The sequence below is a fragment of the Trichomonas vaginalis genome, chromosome V, assembly GCF_026262505.1.
Source record: "Trichomonas vaginalis G3 chromosome V, whole genome shotgun sequence".
Classification (NCBI taxonomy): domain Eukaryota; phylum Parabasalia; order Trichomonadida; family Trichomonadidae; genus Trichomonas; species Trichomonas vaginalis.
Genome location: NC_067207.1, coordinates 8,503,470 through 8,512,754, shown reverse-complemented (window position 1 = coordinate 8,512,754; position 9,285 = coordinate 8,503,470). Strand labels below are relative to the sequence as shown.

The 9,285-nt window shown below is 36.2% G+C and overlaps 3 protein-coding genes across 3 annotated transcripts, besides 3 other annotated features; 2 read left to right on the top strand and 1 right to left on the bottom strand.

The window, feature by feature from the left end:
- Positions 1-374: 374 nt before the first annotated feature.
- Positions 375-500: a mobile genetic element.
- Positions 501-1,728: 1,228 nt separating this feature from the next.
- Positions 1,729-1,855: a mobile genetic element.
- A 104-nt stretch (positions 1,856-1,959) lies between these two features.
- Positions 1,960-3,006, top strand: TVAGG3_0300630 (glycine-rich protein family; the record flags this gene model as incomplete). The annotated part of the gene is made up of 1 exon (XM_001293576.1): positions 1,960-3,006. The coding sequence occupies one exon, from the start codon at positions 1,960-1,962 to the stop codon at positions 3,004-3,006; it is 1,047 nt and encodes a 348-aa protein (XP_001293577.1).
- Positions 3,007-3,085: 79 nt separating this feature from the next.
- Positions 3,086-3,212: a mobile genetic element.
- A 21-nt stretch (positions 3,213-3,233) lies between these two features.
- TVAGG3_0300610 (glycine-rich protein family) lies at positions 3,234-4,369 on the top strand (the record flags this gene model as incomplete). The annotated part of the gene is made up of 1 exon (XM_001330648.1): positions 3,317-4,369. The coding sequence occupies one exon, from the start codon at positions 3,317-3,319 to the stop codon at positions 4,367-4,369; it is 1,053 nt and encodes a 350-aa protein (XP_001330684.1).
- A 73-nt stretch (positions 4,370-4,442) lies between these two features.
- Positions 4,443-9,228, bottom strand: TVAGG3_0300600 (dedicator of cytokinesis DOCK family; the record flags this gene model as incomplete). Its single annotated transcript, XM_001330649.1, has 1 exon — positions 4,520-9,199. The coding sequence occupies one exon, from the start codon at positions 9,197-9,199 to the stop codon at positions 4,520-4,522; it is 4,680 nt and encodes a 1,559-aa protein (XP_001330685.1).
- Positions 9,229-9,285: the final 57 nt, after the last annotated feature.

Sequence of the window (9,285 nt, the reverse complement as noted above, 5' to 3'; positions counted from 1 at the left end):
CATCGTTCATATCTGGACATGGTGGGTGTAATGCGATTCTGAATACATCAACATCGCAAGATGATATTCATCTCTCAAACCAAAGTATCCATTATTCAGGAATTTCTTTTAGTTCTACTATCATTAAGAGCGGATACGAATTATATTCCTATTATTCGGATGATTCAACACCCAAAGTAATGTTGGTAATGGCTATGCTATTATTACCTTCTTTCCATATGAACTATTTACATGTCGATGCATCTCATTTTCATTTCATATCTTTCTATTCTTTGAAATCATTATTTCATTTTGAGTTAAAATTTTCTTTTGTAATTTAATTATCAAAAAGTTTTCGGATTCGAGGAACCCAAAGAGCAGTAAAAAATTTAAATTAAGAGTGCACATACGCCATCTGACATGACATTCAGTTCAGATGTTTAAGGTTGAATTTCAATGACGCTTCACGCCAGTTGTCAGAAATTTGAATTAAAGTCAGATGGGCGTAAGTGTACCCTTAAAAGGACGAATTTTAAAATTACAATACATCACTTTTTGACATATTTTATCTTCGTCTTCAATAAGACGACAAACATTCAAGAAGATTAAAGGTAGGTGAAATATTATGCCAGGACGCATCAGTGTATCTTTATATGATGAAACAAAAGGCCAAAGGAACGTTGATGACAAATCAGATAATTATCAGATTCTTCGATATCCATGCAGTAGCAGCACACAAGTATGCACACCATATGTTGTTAGATTGTCACGCGGAATTTATAAAATTGAGCTTTTTGGTGCCTCAGGCGGCTACCCAAACAATGATCCCAATCTTGCAGGTCGCGTTCATACACCAGCGGCCACTTAACTGTTTCCCAAGAAATGACACTGTATGTATACCTTGGTCAACAAGGCAAATTAAACGGTCCTCGCACATTTAATGGTGGTGGGCGAGGCTCTATAAAGGCTGGATCAAGCGGTGGCTCTACTGATATTCGATTGACCCCAGGCCAGTGGGGTAATTTTGAAAGCCTTAAGAGCCGAATCATGGTTGCAGCAGGTGGCGTTGGAGGTCATCTACATGCATACTTTCACACTGGAACTCATGGTGGAAATCTGACAGGATTTGATGGGATTTTAACATATGATCCAAATTGCTCTCCTCCTGAACAAGTTTCGAAGGCTTTTGGAGCTACCAAAGAACGAGGCGGAATAAGTGGAAAAAGCAATACCATCTCTGGAGAAGACGGAAAGTTCGGAATTGGTGGAAATCCTGCTAATAACCAGAAATATCCATCAGGAGGAAGTGGGGGATATTTTAGCGGTGCTGGAAGTTCTGTAGGACTTTGCTGTGTGGAATAGGATCTTCAGGATCATCGTTCATATCTGGACATGGTGGGTGTAATGCGATTCTGAATACATCAACATCGCAAGATGATATTCATCTCTCAAACCAAAGTATCCATTATTCAGGAATTTCTTTTAGTTCTACTATCATTAAGAGCGGATACGAATTATATTCCTATTATTCGGATGATTCAACACCCAAAGGTAATGTTGGTAATGGCTATGCTATTATTACCTTCTTTCCATATGAACTATTTACATGTCGATGCATCTCATTTTCATTTCATATCTTTCTATTCTTTGAAATCATTATTTCATTTTGAGTTAAAATTTTCTTTTGTAATTTAATTATCAAAAAGTTTTCGGATTCGAGGAACCCAAAGAGCAGTAAAAAATTTAAATTAAGAGTGCACATACGCCCATCTGACATGACATTCAGTTCAGATGTTTAAGGTTGAATTTCAATGACGCTTCACGCCAGTTGTCAGAAATTTGAATTAAAGTCAGATGGGCGTAAGTGTACCCTTAAAAGGACGAATTTTAAAATTACAATACATCACTTTTTGACATATTTTATCTTCGTCTTCAATAAGACGACAAACATTCAAGAAGATTAAAGGTAGGTGAAATATTATGCCAGGACGCATCAGTGTATCTTTATATGATGAAACAAAAGGCCAAAGGAACGTTGATGACAAATCAGATAATTATCAGATTCTTCGATATCCATGCAGTAGCAGCACACAAGTATGCACACCATATGTTGTTAGATTGTCACGCGGAATTTATAAAATTGAGCTTTTTGGTGCCTCAGGCGGCTACCCAAACAATGATCCCAATCTTGCAGGTCGCGGTTCATACACCAGCGGCCACTTAACTGTTTCCCAAGAAATGACACTGTATGTATACCTTGGTCAACAAGGCAAATTAAACGGTCCTCGCACATTTAATGGTGGTGGGCGAGGCTCTATAAAGGCTGGATCAAGCGGTGGCTCTACTGATATTCGATTGACCCCAGGCCAGTGGGGTAATTTTGAAAGCCTTAAGAGCCGAATCATGGTTGCAGCAGGTGGCGTTGGAGGTCATCTACATGCATACTTTCACACTGGAACTCATGGTGGAAATCTGACAGGATTTGATGGGATTTTAACATATGATCCAAATTGCTCTCCTCCTGAACAAGTTTCGAAGGCTTTTGGAGCTACCAAAGAACGAGGCGGAATAAGTGGAAAAAGCAATACCATCTCTGGAGAAGACGGAAAGTTCGGAATTGGTGGAAATCCTGCTAATAACCAGAAATATCCATCAGGAGGAAGTGGGGGATATTTTAGCGGTGCTGGAAGTTCTGTAGGACTTTGCTGTGTGGGAATAGGATCTTCAGGATCATCGTTCATATCTGGACATGGTGGGTGTAATGCGATTCTGAATACATCAACATCGCAAGATGATATTCATCTCTCAAACCAAAGTATCCATTATTCAGGAATTTCTTTTAGTTCTACTATCATTAAGAGCGGATACGAATTATATTCCTATTATTCGGATGATTCAACACCCAAAGGTAATGTTGGTAATGGCTATGCTATTATTACCTTCTTTCCATATGAACTATTTACATGTCGATGCATCTCATTTTCATTTCATATCTTTCTATTCTTTGAAATCATTATTTCATTTTGAGTTAAAATTTTCTTTTGTAATTTAATTATCAAAAAGTTTTCGGATTCGAGGAACCCAAAGAGCAGTAAAAAATTTAAATTAAGAGTGCACATACGCCCATCTGACATGACATTCAGTTCAGATGTTTAAGGTTGAATTTCAATGACGCTTCACGCCAGTTGTCAGAAATTTGAATTAAAGTCAGATGGGCGTAAGTGTACCCTTAAAAGGACGAATTTTAAAATTACAATACATCACTTTTTGACATATTTTATCTTCGTCTTCAATAAGACGACAAACATTCAAGAAGATTAAAGGTAGGTGAAATATTATGCCAGGACGCATCAGTGTATCTTTATATGATGAAACAAAAGGCCAAAGGAACGTTGATGACAAATCAGATAATTATCAGATTCTTCGATATCCATGCAGTAGCAGCACACAAGTATGCACACCATATGTTGTTAGATTGTCACGCGGAATTTATAAAATTGAGCTTTTTGGTGCCTCAGGCGGCTACCCAAACAATGATCCCAATCTTGCAGGTCGCGGTTCATACACCAGCGGCCACTTAACTGTTTCCCAAGAAATGACACTGTATGTATACCTTGGTCAACAAGGCAAATTAAACGGTCCTCGCACATTTAATGGTGGTGGGCGAGGCTCTATAAAAGCTGGATCAAGCGGTGGCTCCTCTGACATCCGATTAGTTGCTGATGAGTGGAATAATTTTGAAAGTCTAAAGAGCCGAATAATGGTGGCTGCTGGGGGTGTAGGGGGCCACAAACATGTAGGGTATATCACCGGAACTCACGGTGGAAATCTGACTGGATTTGACGGAATTCTAACAATTGATTCTGAATGTTTTCCACTAGAACCTGCCGTAAAGGCATTTGCCGCAACACAAGAGCATGGCGGAATAGGCGGGAGAAACAACGAATATTCAGCAGATGATGGAAAATTCGGGATCGGTAGCGATCCCATTCAAGTTGATCTAAGTTATACCTCTGGTGGAAACGGAAGCTATTTTGGCGGTGCTGGAAGTGCCAAGGCTAATTGTCATGTTGGAGTAGGATCTTCAGGATCATCGTTCATATCTGGACATGAAGGATGTAATGCGATTCTGAATACATCAACATCGCAAAATACCATTCATCTCTCAAATCAAAGCATCCATTACTCAGGAATTTTCTTCAGTTCCACAATCATTAAGAGCGGATATGAATCATATCCATCTCCATCATCTTCTGATTATTCTATTCCCCGTGGCAATATCGGTGATGGATTTGCAGTAATTTCATTTCTCTCATATGACATATGCACATGCAAAATAATTGCATATTCATATCATATTTTCCTTTTATTTGAAATATTCATATCATAAATGGAATTTATTTCATATATATCAGATTTTACAATATCACATATAAATTGGCAGTCTTGACGTAAATTAAATTGCCAAGATATAAAAATTCCAAAAATATTGCATTATATAGAAACATTTTAAGATAAGAATAAAAAAGATATAAAATAATTAATCTTGAACAAGTTCAAGAAGAGGTGTTAATTTCTCGCGTAATGCATCCATACCTGCTTCCAGTTGAACTTGCAAAGCAACGAATGCTTGATTATCAGCAACCCATTCTGCATGTTTCTTCACACCTTTCTCGTTTGCGTCCAAGAAAAGCAAGAATTCCTTCTTCATCTTTGGCCTCAAAGGAGAATCTCCCTGCAAGAAAACTTCTGCAATTTTTGCAGGTCCTTCGTTAACTTGTGCTAAAAGAGAACCATGAAGTAACTGCTGGATTGTCAAGTAGTCGCAATCATTGATAGCACTTAAGATAGACTTAGTTCTATTCCTGATTTGTCTATAAGCGACTTTGATTGGTTCGTATTCGATGACTTTTTCTTGATCAGGTAAAATTTGAACTCTTCTCAATGGACATGGCAAAGGCTGAGCAGTTTTAATTACTGTCCTTCTGATCCATTGCGTTTCAACTGTGCCTTGTGCTTTGTTTGAGTTAGGAACGAAAGGTGTGTCGAAGTAGAATTCATCAGTTAAATTCACTTGTCCGACACTTAATTCGTCATCATCATCGTGATATGGCTCAATAAATGTTACATTTATGTATCCCATTGTTGGATCTCTTTGTCCGGCAGATGCTTGAAGCAAATCAATCTTTCCATTATAGATCTGGTTATAAGAAGCAACAATTTGTTTTGAGATATCGAAAACTCTTGTCAATCTGTTAGCGTGGTAAACATAACCTTTGTTTTCATCTTCGCCAAAGATTTTTCCTGTTAAAATAACTCTGAAATATCTGTCTTGCATCACATCGGAATTCATACTTGGAGCTGCAGCTTCAGCTCTAAACAAACCGGAGAATATTCCAAGGAACTGGGAACACATCGAATACAATCTGGAGTATTCCAAAAGAGGCATTGCAATGTCATACAAATAAGTTGCGGCATCGAAAAGTTGGTTCTTTTGGCAGTATTCGCTTGTTGAAATCATTATTCCCAATAAGCCACTCTGTGAGAAACAAGGATTTCCACAGAATCCTGGAACTTTCGGCATATCATTAATGAAAGCATCATGGCAGTATATTGATTCAGCGATTGGTAAATTCTTCAAAAACTGACTTGCGCAGTGTTTTGTTCCAAACAAATTTGGAATTTCGCCTATGAAAACTCCGAATTCCAAGATAATTGCCATCTTAAGAATCAATGTGTAAACGTATTCCATTTTCATATCCTGGTTCAAATGATAGTTTGCAATTTCATCCAAAATGGTTAACATGTGATCAGGACATGTTCTAAACAGGAAAACTCTTTCCATCATTAATTCAGGAACTCTGTCGAAATGAACTTGTTCAGATGTCAAATTCATTGAGTTCTTTCTGATTTTCATGAATGTCAATGCGAAATTCCTCAAAGCATTGTTAGAACTCGTACTCATCTTTTCCAAGAAACTTCCAACTTCTTCTTTGATTATTTCTTGATGAGTTAACAATGAAACAAATCTCATTGCAATAACAGCACTTCTGTTATTATTATGGCATTTTTCTAAATCATTGTTGAATAAACTAACAAACAATCCACCAACTGTATCAAGTTTATTGTAGTTCTTGGTGGAAACAATGAAGAAACAATGGAGTAATCTTGCAATTGGAGGTGTTGAGCAGTTAAATATAACTGGAGAAAATTTATCGAAAATGTATTTCGTCATTGAACATAATCTATCAAAATTAGCAAGAGTTAGATTCGAACAACACATGTGGAAAACCAAATTAATCAATCCATCTGGTTTTACATCACCTACTGGAGAACCGACACAAACTCTCATGAAACTCAAAATCGCGGAATGTAATTCATTCAAAGGATCAATATTTTCTTCTTTAAATGAAATCAAATCATCATCATTGTCTGTTGCTGAACTTCCACCATCTATTGACAATTTCTTGAGATCTGTTTGGCTTCTGTTCTTCTTTATTTGTGGAATTTGTGGTGGTAAACTAAACATGTCATTTCTTATTGTTTTTGAAGAACATTGCAAATCTGGTTTTGGTTTTGATTTGTTTTTAGTGAAAAGTTTCTCATTGATGTGGTTCAACAAATAATGAGCAACTTCATAAAGACTTAATCTGTTGATTGATGGGTCTTGAAGTCCTCTTTCTGTCATGTTGTTCAAAATGAAAATGAACAAAGACAAAAGTGAATAAACTTCATTCATTGGAGGTAATGCGTTCGTATTCAAGTCAATTAAAATAGGTAATAAACAATCAGAAACTTCTCTAGCAACCTTTGGTTCATATGTTTGACAGCATTTGATGATTCCTCTGCAAACTCTTCTTATTATATGATTAATTTTCTGATCTTTGTGTCCGAGCAAAAATTTAATCATGTTGTTAAATTCTTTCTTGAAATTAATATGGTTGGCAATCGTGATGTAAAAGAAAGAAGGTTTCAAAGTGAAACAAATAAAAGAGCATAAGGAATCATTGATAACATTGTTGCTTGTTAGAATTTTCAGCATTGTTTCAATGCCTAAACTTGCTTCATTGAAAAATCCTAAATCAAACAACATTTGGCAGAATAAACTGTATGAAAGTGTCGGTTTCCATTCTCCTCTTCTTACTTGAATGGCTGCAGAACAGAAACTAGTACACATATCACCAAATGAATCAAAATCAACGACATTCGTTGTTGCCATTGATTTAATTATCGAAGAGAAAATGAAATCAGTGAACAAAATGATATTTTTCAATTCATTTTTGTTCAAATAATTGTTCAATCCTTTTATGAGTTTGTTGTGTACATTATTTAAGTCTTTCTTCTCAGTCATATTTAGTAAATCCTGTTGTACAGGGAATGAATTTGATACAGGAACCAAATTAGAAGGTGGACAACTTAAAAATGCGTCCAACAAATCATCTGGATTTCCTAGCGAAGTAGGTGTAGACAAAACAGTTGCACATGCTGAATTATTCACATTGGAAAAGTCTGTGAGTTGTATATTCGTTTCTTTTCGGACACCTCTAAATGGATTTTTCTGTTTCAATGCGAAATATTTTGTAAATATTGCTAAATATTTCGTAAATGATTGCACATTGCTACATGTATCGGATGCTTCTTGGATTTTAGCTAAAAGATCAATATTGAAGTCATCACTCTTCTCTTCCATCTTTTCAAGGAAAATGTTTAAAATTGAAGTCAAATTTGTGATAATTAACTCTGGAGATAGGAGAGGGATGTACTTTTCGAGGTCCTTTTCATTCAATAGCTTGTTCATGTTGGCATTATCCGATTGGTAGCAGGAATTGTTCTTAATCGAGATCTCAACTTTAGAAGACTTGTCTTTTTCGCCATTTAAAGTGATCGGAATTTCAATGTGACGGCCGGTCTGAATTGTCCCTTTGTCTATGAGTTTAAATGATCCTGTGCCGATATGGGTATCAGATTTGTCAGAGACTTTCGCGTGAACGTGGAAGATCTCGAACACAAGGTAGGCTTCCTGTTGGACAGGGAATGGCAAATCAACAATAAAGTCATCAATAAATTTCGGAGCTTTTTCGTGGTAAACGCAATGGGAGTAAACGGCTGTATCGAGTGCATCCTGGCTCAATGGGTTACATAAAAGCGGTAGTTCACGCGAGTGTTGCGTATCTCTGATAGTCATTTTTATAAGAATATTTCTCGCGTTCGATTTGATGTTTGCAGATTTAAGAGATACGAAAACTTGATGGTTTGGCGCTAAGAATGGTTGCGGCTTTGCTAAGACCTTAGGACGTATAATATTTTCGACACTATGTAGTTTTATAAAGTTGATATTGATTGGCATCATTTTGCCTTTGCCTTGTACACATTCCTGGATCTTCTCAAAGATGTTATCTCTATCGATATTATCAACATAATAAATTTTTGAAAGTTTGAACTTATCATCACCATTAATAATTGAATTTAATTCCATAAATCCGAAAGCGAACTGTGAATAAGAATTATTGACTCTCGGAAAAGTAGTTTTGAGATGAGCTTGAGCAACAGCCCTTGTTTGAGCATTTGGTGTGTTGTAGTATTTAATAATTTCGGTGGAGTTTTCAACTGTTGTAGGATGAGACAATAGAATCATGAAGTAGATGTTTTCGGTTTTTAATAAAGGATCAATTTGGAAAGTAGCTACGTTTTTGAATGAAAATGGAATACGATTGGCTTGTAAGATGCCAACCGATCCTTTCGGAGAGAATTTCCAAGAATTCGATATGATTTTTTTGGAATCTAAAGAATAAAGGAAGGAAGTAATAATAACTGGTTCTACATCCTCAAATGCAGCTTCAACCGTGTCAAATTGTATTGTAAGTTGACAGTACTCGCCTATAGGAAATTCGTTCGGTTTCGCATCAGCTTTGGCAAATAAATCATTCGAATCTATGCAAGAAAATGGTGTATCAAAAGAGGCTGTTGATGAAGTATGATTTGAAAACATTGTTGATAAATTAGTTAATTTGTTTTGAGGAATAACAGGAGTGTTATCTGGAACGACGATTGACATCTCTAATCCAGGTTTACAAAATAAATCTGTTGTAGGATTCGGATCAGGATGTGATTTGATAGATCCTCTAAAATCGTCTGTTAGAAAAGGATTTTCAATGTCCTTCTTGAAATTAACAATAGGAGTAGTTAATTCAGCTGGAGAACTTGAAATAAATCCTTCCATTTTAGTGGAAATCTCACGATTATTATTCATTTTTGATAAAAAAAATTATGAGGAAAAGTGACGTGAAGAGAATTTGAATGTAAATG